The sequence below is a fragment of the Salvia splendens genome, chromosome 8 (genome assembly GCF_004379255.2).
Source record: "Salvia splendens isolate huo1 chromosome 8, SspV2, whole genome shotgun sequence".
NCBI lineage: Eukaryota > Viridiplantae > Streptophyta > Magnoliopsida > Lamiales > Lamiaceae > Salvia > Salvia splendens.
Genome location: NC_056039.1, coordinates 29,372,244 through 29,385,954, shown reverse-complemented (window position 1 = coordinate 29,385,954; position 13,711 = coordinate 29,372,244). Strand labels below are relative to the sequence as shown.

Genomic DNA, 13,711 nt, shown 5'->3' with positions numbered 1-13,711 from the left:
ACATTTCCATGTTTTACATCTTCCAAGAATAGGGATCCAAATGCCAACAACTATTTTTAGGATTAAGTCCCTTAAATCTACGAATTAAGATCAAATCAGTTATTTTTTAGAAATCTAAATTTTTGTAGCAAACAACCACAGACTACAAATCTAATCTACGGTCTTATATGTACTTTAAATTTGTCATTCTTTTATTAATTTCCAATTTCATAAAATTATTTAGATTGATATATATTTAAAATTAAAATATTTTATAAAGTTAAAAAAATTAAATTCCTCATCCATTGAGGGAGATGGCCAAATTTCTTAGATGATAGTATATGCTTGGAGTTAGAGCAATGAAGTCGCTAGTCGCAAATAGAAGCGCGTTTAACTTTAAAAATCTTGAAATTCAGAAGATGCGCTTTGAACGGGTCGTTGCAAGCTATTGTGTGCAAACTTCATTATCAACAAAATTGGTTGTGTTTAGGGGTGAGCAAAAAAATCGGAAACCGAATATCCGAACCGAACCAAACCGAAATTTTGAAATTCGGTTCGGTTATTTCGGTTTTTCGGTTCGGTTCGGTTCTGGAGAAGAAAAAAACCGAATAACCGAATTATATATATATTCTATTAATTTAATATATTATATTATATATAATATATAGTATATTCTTTTAATAAATTCTACTATATTAGTATATTATATGTATTATTAAATTTATATTATATATAAATATTCTATTAGTATATATTAAATAAAATAAATTACACACATATATATATTAATATTATATTTATTTTTTCGAGTTTTTTGGTTTTTTCGGTTTTGTTCGGGTTTTTCGGTTTTTTAAGTTCAGTTTTCGGTTTTATGGTTTTTCGGGTTCGGTTCGGTTTGGATTTTGAACTAAATTTGGTTTTTCGGTTTTGACAAAAAACCGAACCGAAACGAAACCCGAATGCACACCCCTAGTTGTGTTTTCACATTCTTCCTAAATTATTATACTCCGTATTATACGATATAATACATGCATACATGATGTTGAACGAACCCTTGACTTCTGGTCCAGGTCATGCTAGACACGCGTGAATGGGTTAGTTAAGAAGGACATAATCGTACTTACACTTAGTAGCGCCCCCGAGAAACATACGACTAACAAATTCTCAGTTCTTGGCGCAGATCCGTCTCCAAGGCAATACGGCGGCTAATGGAGCCATTAGCTTCTAACCGCTGGAGCCTTCTCACATTCATCTTCCTGCTCTTCTTCCTCATTCAACCATCTCTTTCGATCTACTGCGACGAAGACGATTGCTACGATCTTTTAGGGTACGCAACCGCTGCTCCGGCATTCACTTCTCTCTCCATTTTCGCTTATTTTACGATTTTTTTAAAAAAAATTTTTTCCTCCTGTTTACATTGTGATTAAAGGGTCACTCAAAGCGCCAATACCTCCGAGATCAAGAAAGCTTACTACAAGCTCTCTCTTAAACAGTAAGTTTTTTTGTGATGATTTATTTTCTGGCCTGACTCGTTAAATTTGTTAATTCTTATTGACTACTTTATTTTTTTCTTTTTAATTGTCGTATAGTCACCCGGATAAAAATCCGGATCCCGATTCGAAGAAGTTTTTTGTGAAGATTGCAAATGCTTATGAGGTACATTCAGATTCTGATGTCTGGATTAGATATGATTTAATCTTACACTTACTTGGCTATTTGTATGCCGTGCAAATATTTGTGTTTTGAGGCTGAGATTGTAGTATTGATTGATTCTGAGGCTATTTTAACCGATCAATTTGGGAGAATAAGGTTTCTCAAGATGTAAAATTGTTGTTCCTACAATGCTTTCCTGCAGCTGTACTATTTGAGTTGATAGGAAAGTAATTCGCAGTTGCACTCACTTCCATTAGTTTTCCAGATATTGAAAGATGAAGCCACGAGGGAGCAGTATGACTATGCAATTGCACATCCAGAAGAGGTTTGTATGCTGCTCTCTCATCATGTTAATCTACAGTGGTTTCATGTTCTTGTGTTGGTTGGGATGAATGCAAAAGGTTTTAGGTGATCATATTTTACAATAACTATTGTTTTGAGTCCAAAGTGAACTCTGTCTCATTATCAGTTTTTTGAGTTGAATATCTTACATCATTTTAGTGTAATAATATATGAAAGGTTTGATGGTTCAATGTTATTGTTTAGTGCATGTATATAACTTCAGGAGAAGCTTCAAAATTCATGGGTCCATTACCATACTATCTAGCGTCATATATGTTGAATCTACTAGTATTAGCTAAAAGAGTAAAAAATTTCATTGTATGCCATGTAAATTGAGTTTCTTATATCAACAGAAAATGGATTAACCTCAGCATGCGGGAATACAATAGTGTATCAGTTATCTTCAATTTCTGAACTTACAACTTTTCACTTTTTCTGCGTGTTTAAGTGATGTTTATTACGATACCTATTACCTGATCACACATTCAGTGATTTGCCAATTTTGGTTTTATATACACTTCTTTCTGCCTTATAGTAATTCACAATACCTTATGTGACTTCTGCCCCTGTTACCCTGCATTTGGTTTTTTCTGTCAGTAACATGCCTGACTCTATTTCATAGTCAGAGCTTTGACTTCTATGGGTGTCTTCCCCTTGATAGAATAAGGTGAAAACATATATTTTCACCATAGTTCCACCATAGGGTGGATAATATCCCCAACGAAAGATGGAATTGACATTCATGCTGCCCATTTTCTTTCATTTCACTAAAATTTCTGATAAAATTATCATGGGATATTGGCGTGATAATATTTCCCCCCATTTTCCTACGTTTTCCATATTATAGAGCTTCAGATTAATGAAATGGTGACGGCTAAAATATGATAAAATTTTCTTATCCCTCCCTTCCTTATGATAAATTTACAGCTAATGAACTAAAGAGAATGCCCCTATGTATGTCATCATGTAAAATTTCCAGGGAAAAGAAATTTTGGTTGGAAGTATCATTATTTGGTATTACTGCTCTTCCCCTTCCTCTTTGGTACTCCTTGAATACTCAAAGTGCATTGATCATTAACGTACTTGATGATGAAACTATTGTCATTAATGTAATCCTCTGCCAGAAACTGGCTTGTTTCTCTTCTATACATTCATGATACTGTTTTAATTTGAATTGATGTTTATAATGATTCTTTACTCCTTGTTTAGGTATTCTACAATACGGCACGGTACTACCATGCTTACTACGGCCATAAGACAGTAAGTTACTCTTAATGATGTATTGTATTTTGTTTAGTCCCGTTGATACAGATTGATCCTAAAATTTGAATTTTGAACTTATTTTCTTTGAAATTCTTCTATCGAGCATATTGGATGTTAAATATTTCCTTTTGCTAGGATACTCGTGCTGTCCTTGTGGGTCTTCTTTTGATTCTCTCGGGATTTCAGTATCTTAACCAATGGACAAGGTATAACCAGGTAACTGAAGTTATATGTCATGCAAACTGAAATCAGTGGGATAAAGTTTACTGGAAGAAATGCTGTCACTTTGTAGTGCCTATATTAAAGCTTAAAGCATTATCTACTGAAATTATTGCTTCAGTCTCTGCTGCTGATTAATTACTTTATTTTAGGCCATTGACATGGTGAAGAAGACTCCAGCTTATAAAAATAAGCTAAAAGCTATGGAACTTGAACGCACTGGGGGAGTAACAAACAAGAAGAAGGGTAACAAGCAGATGAACAAGTATGGCTTGCCTTATATTGTCTTGTAACTATTGATTCTTTGATAGTTGTGCTTTCAGTAGATCTTTCTGTCCTATCACCTAGGATATTTCTTTCTTTGTATCATAAGTGAACACTTATCCTTTATTTCCTCTAGTGACTATGATACGGAGTGAAAGACGGCCATGATAAGTTATACACACAAACTGAAATATGATAGGAAATAGAAATACAAACTGAAATGAACAATTATCCTCTAAGGAGGCCCTACGGTAAAATACCGTCCTTAATCTAAACTTAATATTTCATAATCTCTAAAACCTTAAGGGACCTATATATACTACTAAGGAAATAAAGATAATAATTACTATTAACTACAATAATAACTATGTAACCACCCATTAACTCCCCACTAACTTCAAATAACTCCCCCACTAACTTCAAATAATTACCCACTAATACAATCATCAAGTAACCGTGTATCAGACTACATCTATAGCCTTTGTTGCTAATAGTGTGGAAAATATCTTGTCAAAACAACTTTTTCAGAAGCCATCCAAGTTGAAGTGAATATACTTTCTTTGTAGGCAATTGGTGGAGGATCTTAGCAAGGAACTTGAGCTGCAGATAAAAGGAGCTGAAAAGCCTTCTCTTTGGGAGCTTCTTGCTGTTCGTGTCATTTTATTGCCTTACACTGTGGGAAAGGTTATTTTTTGCAGTTGTATTTCCTTATGTATCTTATATTAAAAAACATTAGCATTTCTGTCAAACCTGTTTATTTTAATCATATTTGTCCTCTACTAGGTTTGACCTACATCACAACTAGAAAAATATTAATCCTACTAATTATATACTGTATGATTCATTTTGTATACAGCTGTTGTTATGGTATGGGCATTGGTTGTGGCGGTACCAGGTGAAACAAAAACCATATTCTTGGGAAGATGCCTCCTATCTTACTAGAAGATCTCTTGGGGTACCTTTTGACTCGTGGAGAGACATAGGTAATGATACTGTCTGCCAGTGATCTTCCTCTTGCTTTATTCTCTGGCACATAGCTATGAATTTACTTATTACTACAAGCTTCACCGTTGTTTATCTGCCCTTTATATTGCCCCACCTTTCTGCAAATTTGATCTTGAATCTGATTAAATTTGTGAGATGTATTTGTAGCCTAGACATACATGGTTATGGTTTCTGTTTGGCATTCTGCGTACCAAACTAACATATTGACTAGTATCGAGCTTTAACCAGTAATGAGTTGAAGCGATTATTGTAATACTCTGCTAACTTGAGTTTGGGGGTGTATCAGGTGAATCAACGAAGGATGATCTTGTCCAAAGACGTCTGTGGGTAAAAGCCAACTTGGATAGCTACCACGCCGAGATGAGGAAAGAATCAAAGCGCCGAAGATAGGAGATAACTACGAGAATCTTAAGATACAATTGCAGCATTGGTTGCCTTGGTTCTATTGTTACTTCCGAGAGAATTTTGGTGGTATATTGATAGTCAATGTAGCAATAACCTAATCACTATTATATCATACACAACACCCAACCAGCTAATCAAGACACGAACAACATATTACAGGAATGAATGCAATGATTATTATAGTTACTGAACATTTGTAAAATCTACTGGAAAGCCTCTGATGGCAATAATTAGAATTTTATTCGTTTGTCTTGCAGTATGTTTGATGGCTTAATTTAATCGTGGCGTGATTAGTGTGCAATGTTGGTAGAGACACGGCCCAGTACTTGTTATACCAATCACAATGGGATCTGTTATTTCTTGATTAACATTTCCTGAGTGGTGCTGGAATGGACAGATGGTTCATCTCATATTTTAGTTTTAGCTAAGTTGATCAATTTTGGAAGGAAATAACACAACCAAGCTGTTTTAACTACCATCATATGATAATTGATACAGTTAAACTCATTAATTTATCAGTCAAATGAAAACAATAAAGCCTAATTAACATAGTGATTTCAGTATTGGTTTCTCCAAAGTATAGTTTTGCGTTACTGATTCGAAAAAAAGAGATAAACGTTGGTCTGTGGAGTGAGGAGCAGTAGCCGTACATAAATCTCTTCCCCAATTCCCAACCTCCTTCTGTAGGCTCTTGATCAATAACCTTAAGCACAGAATCAACAATGGCTGCTGCTCCACTGGTACACGATTGTTTAATCGATTCTCGAGCTTTATTTTGAGATTATCGGTTGATTTTAAGTATTTTTTCCTTTCGTTTGGCAAGGGCGGCTTCTTGGTGCCTGTAAATGGTAATTCGAAGGAAGAGAAGTGTTCAATTCCAAAAATTGTACTTTCACATGACACCACTTACATCGGCCGCGACATCAGTCTAGTTGCCGATAAGCGTCTCAGCCGGAGACATATTGCGGTTACCATCTCTGCTGATGGCTCTGCTGATATTCTCGTCGTACGTCTCTCTCTATCTCTATTTGTAAATATATTCACCACGCTACATGCATGATCTGTTAATTATTTTCTTTTTTTTTTCTGAATATTAATTATTGAATAATGTAGGAAGGATCGAACCCGGTTGTCATACAATCCAAAGGTCAAAGAAATAAGCTTTTGACTGGTGCAAAATGGAAAATTCGAAGTGGTGATGTTATAGAGCTAATACCTGGGCATTACCTTTTTAAGTATGTAGCTGCTGATGATACTTCGGAGGGAAGGAAGCCAACTACTACTAGAGAGAAAAGGCCTTCAGGTGAAGAAAGTAGTAAGGGCAAACAGCTTGCTCAAAGTAGGAAGAGGGTGCACAGAGTTACTGAGGAAGAAGCACTAGCTGAAAAATCACATGTACTGCCTTTTGGTTTTATGGTCTGCTTACCTATATTTGAAACTGTTATTTTCAACTATTCTGGTCCTGGTCTGCAGGATGTGCTGCAGCGTGCTAATCAAGAGCCGAACACTTTGATTGAGGGAATTAGGAATTTTTGAATTTCTAAGAATAAGCTACCTTTAACTTTTAGGCTAATGCAAGTGCAACAATTGCCAGAATGGGCAAACACTAATGCTGTTTCCATCAATGATGTGATTCAGGTAAAGTTGTACAAGCTTTAGATCACAGTAGTCAAGAAGTCTCTTGTTAGAAACATAGAATATGATGCTGCAATAGTTTGTTCATTTGGTAACCCTTGATCCAGGAAGCATTGATTTAAGGGACCATTCTGTTTCCTTCAGCATCTTGGATGCTCACGTTTTTTTTTTGTTTTGAAGGGGAACGTTCTTATGGCTGTCTTGTCAAATTATATGGTTGACATTGATTGGCTACTCTCTGGTGGGTATTTACTGTAATGACCTTGCTGTTTGATTCCTATGCCGGCTCTACGAATGTCCCATCTCTATATTTATGTTATCTAAGTAATCTATGATTTAACAGAAGCTAGTGGTAAGAGACATTCTGCAACAAGTACAAGAAAATCCATATGTAGTTTATGAGCTTAATGATAGTATCTTGAGATTGCTGCTTTGTTTTTTCTGTCTGTTGGTTTATCCTGCATTCCTGTTAATAAGATTGTGATTGAAGCGAATACAATTTATGATTGGTGGATTTATTGCCATTTATCATGTTCATCGACTTCAGTTGTGGATTATTCTAGCAAAATGATGTGGATTCATTCCACTGGGTTTGCTGACCATGGGATAGTTGCCGCATTTTATTTAAGGATTCATGCCGATGCCCCTTTTTCTTTATTGAGATTGTGTTAGAGCTTTCGTTTATTGTATGCTGATTAGCTCATTTACATTTATGAAGAATGTCCGATGCTTAAAAGTGTCCACCATGTACTCGTCATCCATGGGGAAGGTGATGGTACGCTTGCACATATGAAGGTTGACTTGTCTATTATATAACTTTTGATGGAGTGGTGTTGTATTTGATTCAACTTCTTTTTTCTATTCTTCTTAGAGAAAGAAGCTTCCTAACTGGATTCTCCACAAGCCTCCTTTGCCCATTTCATATGGAACACACCATTCAAAAGCAATGCTTCTTGTCTATCCTCGAGGAGTACGCGTTATTGTGCATACTGCAAACTTGATATATGTTGATTGGAACAACAAAACTCAGGGATTGTGGATGCAAGATTTTCCATGGAAAGATCAAAACACTACTAGTAAGGGATGTGGATTTGAAAATGACCTGGTTGAATATCTGAGTACATTAAAGGTATTGCTATCTGTATTGGGTATTCAGTAGCTCCTTCCATACATTAAGTATTGGATAATGATTGTGCAAAATCTGATTCTAATCTTCAACCTATTCCAGAGATGATAATAATGCTTCAAAAACCTTCAAAAAAATTTCCATTTGGAGTTTGTCAATCGAGCATTCATCTCAAATTACTACTTTGTGTGATGGAAAGTGGAAACTAATTTTGTAATCTGTGTTCCTGTACGGCTGTACAAGCTGGACTATAAGTATACGTATTTTATTGCTTGCCATGTTCTAAGTTCCTAGCATAAGCCTCCCATGATTAAGGGATATATCCAGTTTTAAGTGTTGCTGCTGTTGTCAGGTTGGTGTTGATTTTCTAAATATATTCAACCTTAAATAACCAACAGTTGTTGGATTATGTTGGTTGAGAGGCCGGAAATAATTATAAGGCACAAGAATGTGTGCGCCTAAGATAGCACAAATCCAACTCTTTTTATTTACTTGAAAAGCCAATTTGGAAGTGATACAGTACTGCCTGTACTTTGATTCTATAATCCATCCTATAATGGAGGATTGAATTATCTTTACCTTCCTTTGACTAAGTCCAAATAATCAGACTGACATGCTATTCTGCTTTTGGATTCTGTGGACATGCCTAATTTTGTTTTCAATAACTTGTAACCCTATTAACTATGCGAGTTCAATTTTATTGTTTGTGTTTTTGCAGTGGCCTGAATTCAATGCTAATTTACCGACTGCCGGCAGCTTCAGTATAAACCCCTCTTTCTTCAGAAAATTTGATTATAGCTCCGCTGCGGTAATTGTGATTTTCAATAATTTGAGGTTACAGTATCTGAGGCTTGTGAGGGTTGTGTTTTGGGTCCTTTAAAGATTATCTTATTCGATTGATGGTTTAATCTAGTATTTGATAACTTTTTGACAGCCTCGTGCTTAGATCTCTTTTGGTCTCCAGTTGCAGTCATGATGCTCAATATTTGTCTTCTTGTATGCATATAATACGTTCCAGTGAAATTACAAAAGAAGTATCGCCACAATATGCTTTTGCTTTGATGTATTGGTGCTCTTGATTGCATATCTATTATCTTTGACTCTAGAGTGACACATGTGTTTGTTTTGGGTGAAAACTCACTTTTCGTCTAGTATACTCCCTCTGTCGCACAATAAGAGTCACTTATTGTGGGCACAGGTTTTAAGAAATGTAAAGAATAGTGGGTTGGAAAAGTTAGTGGAATATGAGACCCACTTTTTTATATTAATTTTATACTAATAAAATGTGAGTGAAGTGAGTTAGTGGAATGTGAGACCTACTTACCATTTATGGTAAAAATGAAGTGTGCCTCTTATTGTGGGATGGACAAAAATGGCAAAGTGTCTCTTATTGTGGGACGGAGGGAGTATTTCAGAGTGTTTCATATTGTTTGATAATGACTTAAAGAATCATTAATTTTTGGTTTTGGGCCACAAAATTTCTGAGATTTATTTTCAATCTTTACTACAAGATGAACCCAAAAGCACCTGAAGATCATCATTAATACCTGATAGTCGAGTTCGAGTATTATTATAGATATCTTCTGGATTGTCCAAACTGTAGCTCTATTATGCAAACTTTGACGTTTTTCATTTTGAAGCTGTACAACATGTCCACAATGAGATGCTAAGAATAATTTTATCTGCCAGGTTAGGCTCATTGCATCTGTCCCTGGGTATCACTCTGGCCCCCATTTAAGTAAATGGGGACATATGAAACTAAGAACTGTTCTCCAGGAGTGTATATTTGAGAATCAGTTTGAGAAATCTAATCTTATCTACCAGGTAATAGTTATTCATCTTGCATCTCATTGTCAACACTTCTAATATATTGACTTGTACGTTATTATTCAATAATGGAGAATGTGTCCATGCATCTGCTCCACTTCTAACATTTTATGTTGTTATGTTATTGCCTGCTTGTTGTAGTTTTCTTCACTAGGTTCATTGGATGAGAAATGGATGACAGAGCTAGCATTTTCAATGTCGGCAGGAATGAAAGAAGACAAAAAAGCATTGGGTCTCGGGAAACCCTTAATAGTATGGCCATCCGTTGAAGATGTCAGATGTTCGTTGGAGGTAATGCGAGCAATGCAATACACTTACCAGGTTTAGAGTTTTGAAGAATGAACTGAGTAAACCTTTATGCAACGCAATTTCAAAATGATGGTTAATTATAGGAAGTTCATGAATGCAACTAAGTTCCTTGTAAAGGTAATGAAGATACAGGATAAAATCAAACAAAATGAGTCTCCCTTCCGTAATCTTATCTCAAGATTAATCTGTGATACTGTAATTGTTTTTGGTATTGCATGATATATCAGTGAGTTGATGGCAATCTTCAATTCTTTTACCTAGTGTTCGGGTCTGATTTTCTTGAATTTCTAGGATCCTTGGCATGTAACTGGTAGATATTACAGCACTACCACCCATTCTCTTAGATCTAGTTGATAACTGGATTTTCTTATAGTGTAACTTATCCCTGGTGCAAATAAGATTCATAGTTCACTTGGTGGTAAAACTTCATTGCTTTTTCACTTATGTTACTAGTGACAGTGTCTATGTATTTCTTGATTCTCAAGGGTTATGCAGCTGGAAATGCCATTCCAAGCCCTTTAAAGAACGTAGAAAAACAGTTCCTGCAGAAGTATTGGGCAAGGTGGAAGTCAAGCCACGCAGGTCGCTGGTATGAATTAATATGCAACTGTATAGCGGTATCCCTGTGCAAAGCTAGTCGATGGATGTTGTAATTCAATTTCTGTTTGTGCATCGTATTGGTACAAATACTCACATTCTGAACTGTTCCAGTCGGGCAATGCCTCATATAAAGACGTTCATGCGTTATAATGGGCAAAACATTGCGTAAGAGTCCACACCAGACTCCGTTCTACTTAGTGCATGCTTTTTCTCTATCCTTGCATAACTGGCTTTTGGCTATTGAAGATGTAATTCTGTTTTCTGGAACAGATGGCTACTGCTTACTTCATCAAACCTCAGCAAAGCGGCTTGGGGAGCTCTTCAAAAAAACAATTCTCAACTGATGATCCGTTCATATGAGGTAATCAAATTTCTTATGGATGACTACATTTTGTTGAAGTTATTTAAAATGGTAAAAATATGAGGTTCCCAAATATTCTGACTATTACTTAAAACTGCTAATTGTATTTGAAGTCTGCATCTGTCAGTTTTGAATAATTAATTTCTGTTTCACTTGCTCGAAATTACCCTTGTTATTCTGTTTGCCATCGTAGCTAGGGGTGCTGTTTTTACCTTTCGCCAGGAAACATGAATACAGCTTTTCTTGTACAGATGATGGACGTCTTCCAAAGGTATAATTTATTAGGGTTATTAGTAACATGCTCTGCTAAAACTATGTAGCTGAAGAAGCTCCATTTTCGGCTTTCAGGGTGAATTGGCATCTTCACTAAGTTCGGAAATGAAGCTAACAAAACTAGTCTCCCTAGTTTGGAAAGGAGAGGAGAATGAAGAATGTGGTGAAGTCATTCGATTGCCTGTTCCTTACGAACTTCCACCAAGGCCATACTCATCTGGAGGTTGGTGCAGCCTGTCAAAGCTATTTCATTTTGACTGAGAGAGTGATAACTAAACCGCCTTTCTATTGCAGATACACCATGGTCCTGGGACCGTCGGTATACTGAGAAGGATGTGTATGGTCAAGTTTGGCCAAGACAGGTAGAGCTGTATACCTCTCAAGCTCTCTGATACGCTCTTCTTTGTTGACTAGTTTCTCTACAACAGTCTGTCGAGATTTTTAGGCTACGGTTAGTGTATTGTGTTCAAATTCTTTAATCAATCTTCACTATCTTTTGCGTCCGTTGTCGACTGTAGTCTCAGTTATTAACATCAAGAGAAAAAAGTAGCTCAGAGGTATACTAATTTGGTGGGGAAAGAGAGAACATGTCCATTTATACTAAATCCAAATCCATTTTGGTGTAAATATCATATCAAATAATAATTTTACTCTAACTATCTACACTAAACTCAAACTTAAAAAGAATATTATTATCTATTCTCTCATTTTTTTCTCAAAAAATTTAAAAGTTGATTTAGATTTATTTTAGTGTAAAAAAAAGGTATATTTTATTCAAGAAACTCGAAATGGGATGGTTTGGCCATTGGAACTAGTATTTGCTTACTCCAGTTTGAGTTAGTTTTAGAATAGCATTGAAAATATCTGGTGACAGGGCATACTGCGATATGACCCACAAAGAATGTGTTGTGGGGACGTTTAAGGGACCAACGCCACTTAGAGCATCAGCAGTGGCGCGGAATTTCTGGCGGAATTTCCAAAAACACCTCATGCCACGTCATACGAACTTCCCACTGCACTGCCACGTCATAAGGACTTCCCACTGCACAGTGCCTGACATCCCCAAGGACTTCCTACAATTAAAAAAACCCAAATTTCCGAAATTAAACAATTTACGGAATTAAAATTTCGACACAAGTAGGGAAAAAAATTCCATTAAATAAAAAAAAAGAAAAGCACATTTCACCAAATAAAAAAAACATTTCAATAATTAAAAACTACATCAACGACGACCCCTCTGCTGCCATACTTCTTCAATAATATCGTTCTAGAGCCGAACATGGGCTTGTCTTTGGTGCATATTGGCAAATGCACGGACTCGATCGACATCGTCATGGGGTATCCCCATGCGTACATTGCTAGTGGTCACGCCGTGGCTTGGACCCGCAGCACCAACATCATCATTGGTCCAATCAGTCAGTGTTGGACCTTCATCTTCGACAAAAATGTTGTGCATGATAATACATGCGGCATGATGTCGGCGATGCTGTCAACATACCACAGCCGTGTTGGACCCTTCACTGCCGCCCATCGAGCCTGGAGCACACCAAATGCCCGCTCCACATCTTTGTGCGTTGCCTCCTGGCGACCCGCAAAATAATCTTCTTTTCATCTGCTGGGCATCTAATCGTCTTCACAAAGACGGGCCACATCCCATCCGCCAAATAATAGCCCATATTGTGTTGATTGCCGTTGGCGACGAAGTTGACGGCCGGACCAACGCCCATGCACTGCTCGTTGAAAAGTGGCGACGACTGGAGGACGTTGATGTAGTTGTTAGACCCGGCTACTCCAAAATAGGCATGCCAATTCCACAGCCGGTTGTCAGCTACCGCTTCAAGGATCATCGTGGGATTCTTGGCCTTGAAACCAGTAGTGTACATCCCTTTCCAGGCAACGGGGCAGTTCTTCCATTCCCAGTGCATACAATCTATGCTGCCTAACATCCCCGGAAACCCGTGCTGATTCCCGTGCATATCCAGCAGAGCCTGACAATCTTCGGGGGTAGGCCTCCGAAGATACCTATCCCCGAATATCTCCCTAACGCACTGACAAAAATACTTCAGGCAATCGCGGGCAGTCGTCTCGCCGATGTGGAGGTACTCGTCGAACATGTTGGCCGCGCCTCCTTATGCCAGCTGTCTGATTGCGACAGTGCACTTCTGAATAGGCGTGTGGCCGGGTTTACCAGCCGCATCCTCCCGCACCCTGAAATACCCGTATCGACGCTCCAAAGCTCCCACGATACTCAGAAAGAGCGGACGATGCATCCTAAACCGTCGCCGGAACAGGTTCTCCCCAAACCTTGGCTCCGGCGTAAAGTAATCCTCATACAACCGAGCGTGGGCAGCGAGGTGGTCCCGGGGTATTATAGTTCGACGATGGATGGGTCGAGGTACCGCCGGCGCCAAGGCAGCTTGTTCCTCCCTCTCCGCTGATTCCCGTACACG

General features: G+C 37.5%; 2 protein-coding genes across 7 annotated transcripts; both read left to right on the top strand.

Moving 5' to 3' along the window:
* Positions 1 to 1,127: 1,127 nt before the first annotated feature.
* LOC121744541 (chaperone protein dnaJ 50-like) lies at positions 1,128 to 5,389 on the top strand. The gene is made up of 10 exons (XM_042138123.1): positions 1,128 to 1,306; positions 1,409 to 1,471; positions 1,569 to 1,635; positions 1,898 to 1,957; positions 3,184 to 3,234; positions 3,373 to 3,453; positions 3,609 to 3,721; positions 4,287 to 4,404; positions 4,577 to 4,703; positions 5,012 to 5,389. Exons 1-10 carry the CDS (start codon positions 1,188 to 1,190, stop codon positions 5,113 to 5,115), a joined length of 903 nt encoding a protein of 300 aa, XP_041994057.1. The 5' UTR covers positions 1,128 to 1,187; the 3' UTR covers positions 5,116 to 5,389.
* A 136-nt stretch (positions 5,390 to 5,525) lies between these two features.
* LOC121744540 (tyrosyl-DNA phosphodiesterase 1-like) lies at positions 5,526 to 11,764 on the top strand. Of its 6 annotated transcripts, none has more exons than XM_042138118.1 (16): positions 5,526 to 5,870; positions 5,954 to 6,136; positions 6,248 to 6,525; positions 6,604 to 6,768; positions 6,946 to 7,006; positions 7,484 to 7,560; positions 7,637 to 7,894; positions 8,610 to 8,699; positions 9,581 to 9,715; positions 9,860 to 10,009; positions 10,513 to 10,616; positions 10,739 to 10,792; positions 10,898 to 10,988; positions 11,182 to 11,259; positions 11,337 to 11,484; positions 11,556 to 11,764. In XM_042138118.1, the coding sequence occupies exons 4-16, from the start codon at positions 6,703 to 6,705 to the stop codon at positions 11,651 to 11,653; spliced, it is 1,410 nt and encodes a 469-aa protein (XP_041994052.1). In that variant the 5' UTR covers positions 5,526 to 5,870; positions 5,954 to 6,136; positions 6,248 to 6,525; positions 6,604 to 6,702; the 3' UTR covers positions 11,654 to 11,764. The 6 variants fall into 6 exon arrangements, with proteins under 6 accessions (XP_041994052.1, XP_041994050.1, XP_041994053.1 ...); XM_042138116.1 differs by having other exon boundaries at positions 6,244 to 6,525; XM_042138119.1 differs by lacking the exon at positions 6,946 to 7,006 and having other exon boundaries at positions 6,244 to 6,525; positions 7,484 to 7,540.
* The last annotated feature ends 1,947 nt before the right edge of the window (positions 11,765 to 13,711 follow it).

Bases quoted from the DNA above. Each gene is read 5' to 3' on its own strand.
- LOC121744541 (XM_042138123.1), top strand. From the start codon at position 1,188: ATGGAGCCATTAGCTTCTAACCGCTGGAGCCTTCTCACATTCATCTTC. The intron at 1,472-1,568 runs GTAAGTTTTTTT...ATTGTCGTATAG, and splicing joins TACAAGCTCTCTCTTAAACA to TCACCCGGATAAAAATCCGG. The intron at 3,235-3,372 runs GTAAGTTACTCT...TCCTTTTGCTAG, and splicing joins CTTACTACGGCCATAAGACA to GATACTCGTGCTGTCCTTGT.
- LOC121744540 (XM_042138118.1), top strand. From the start codon at position 6,703: ATGCAAGTGCAACAATTGCCAGAATGGGCAAACACTAATGCTGTTTCC. The intron at 6,769-6,945 runs GTAAAGTTGTAC...TTTGTTTTGAAG, and splicing joins CCATCAATGATGTGATTCAG to GGGAACGTTCTTATGGCTGT. The intron at 11,485-11,555 runs GTTGGTGCAGCC...TTTCTATTGCAG, and splicing joins AAGGCCATACTCATCTGGAG to ATACACCATGGTCCTGGGAC.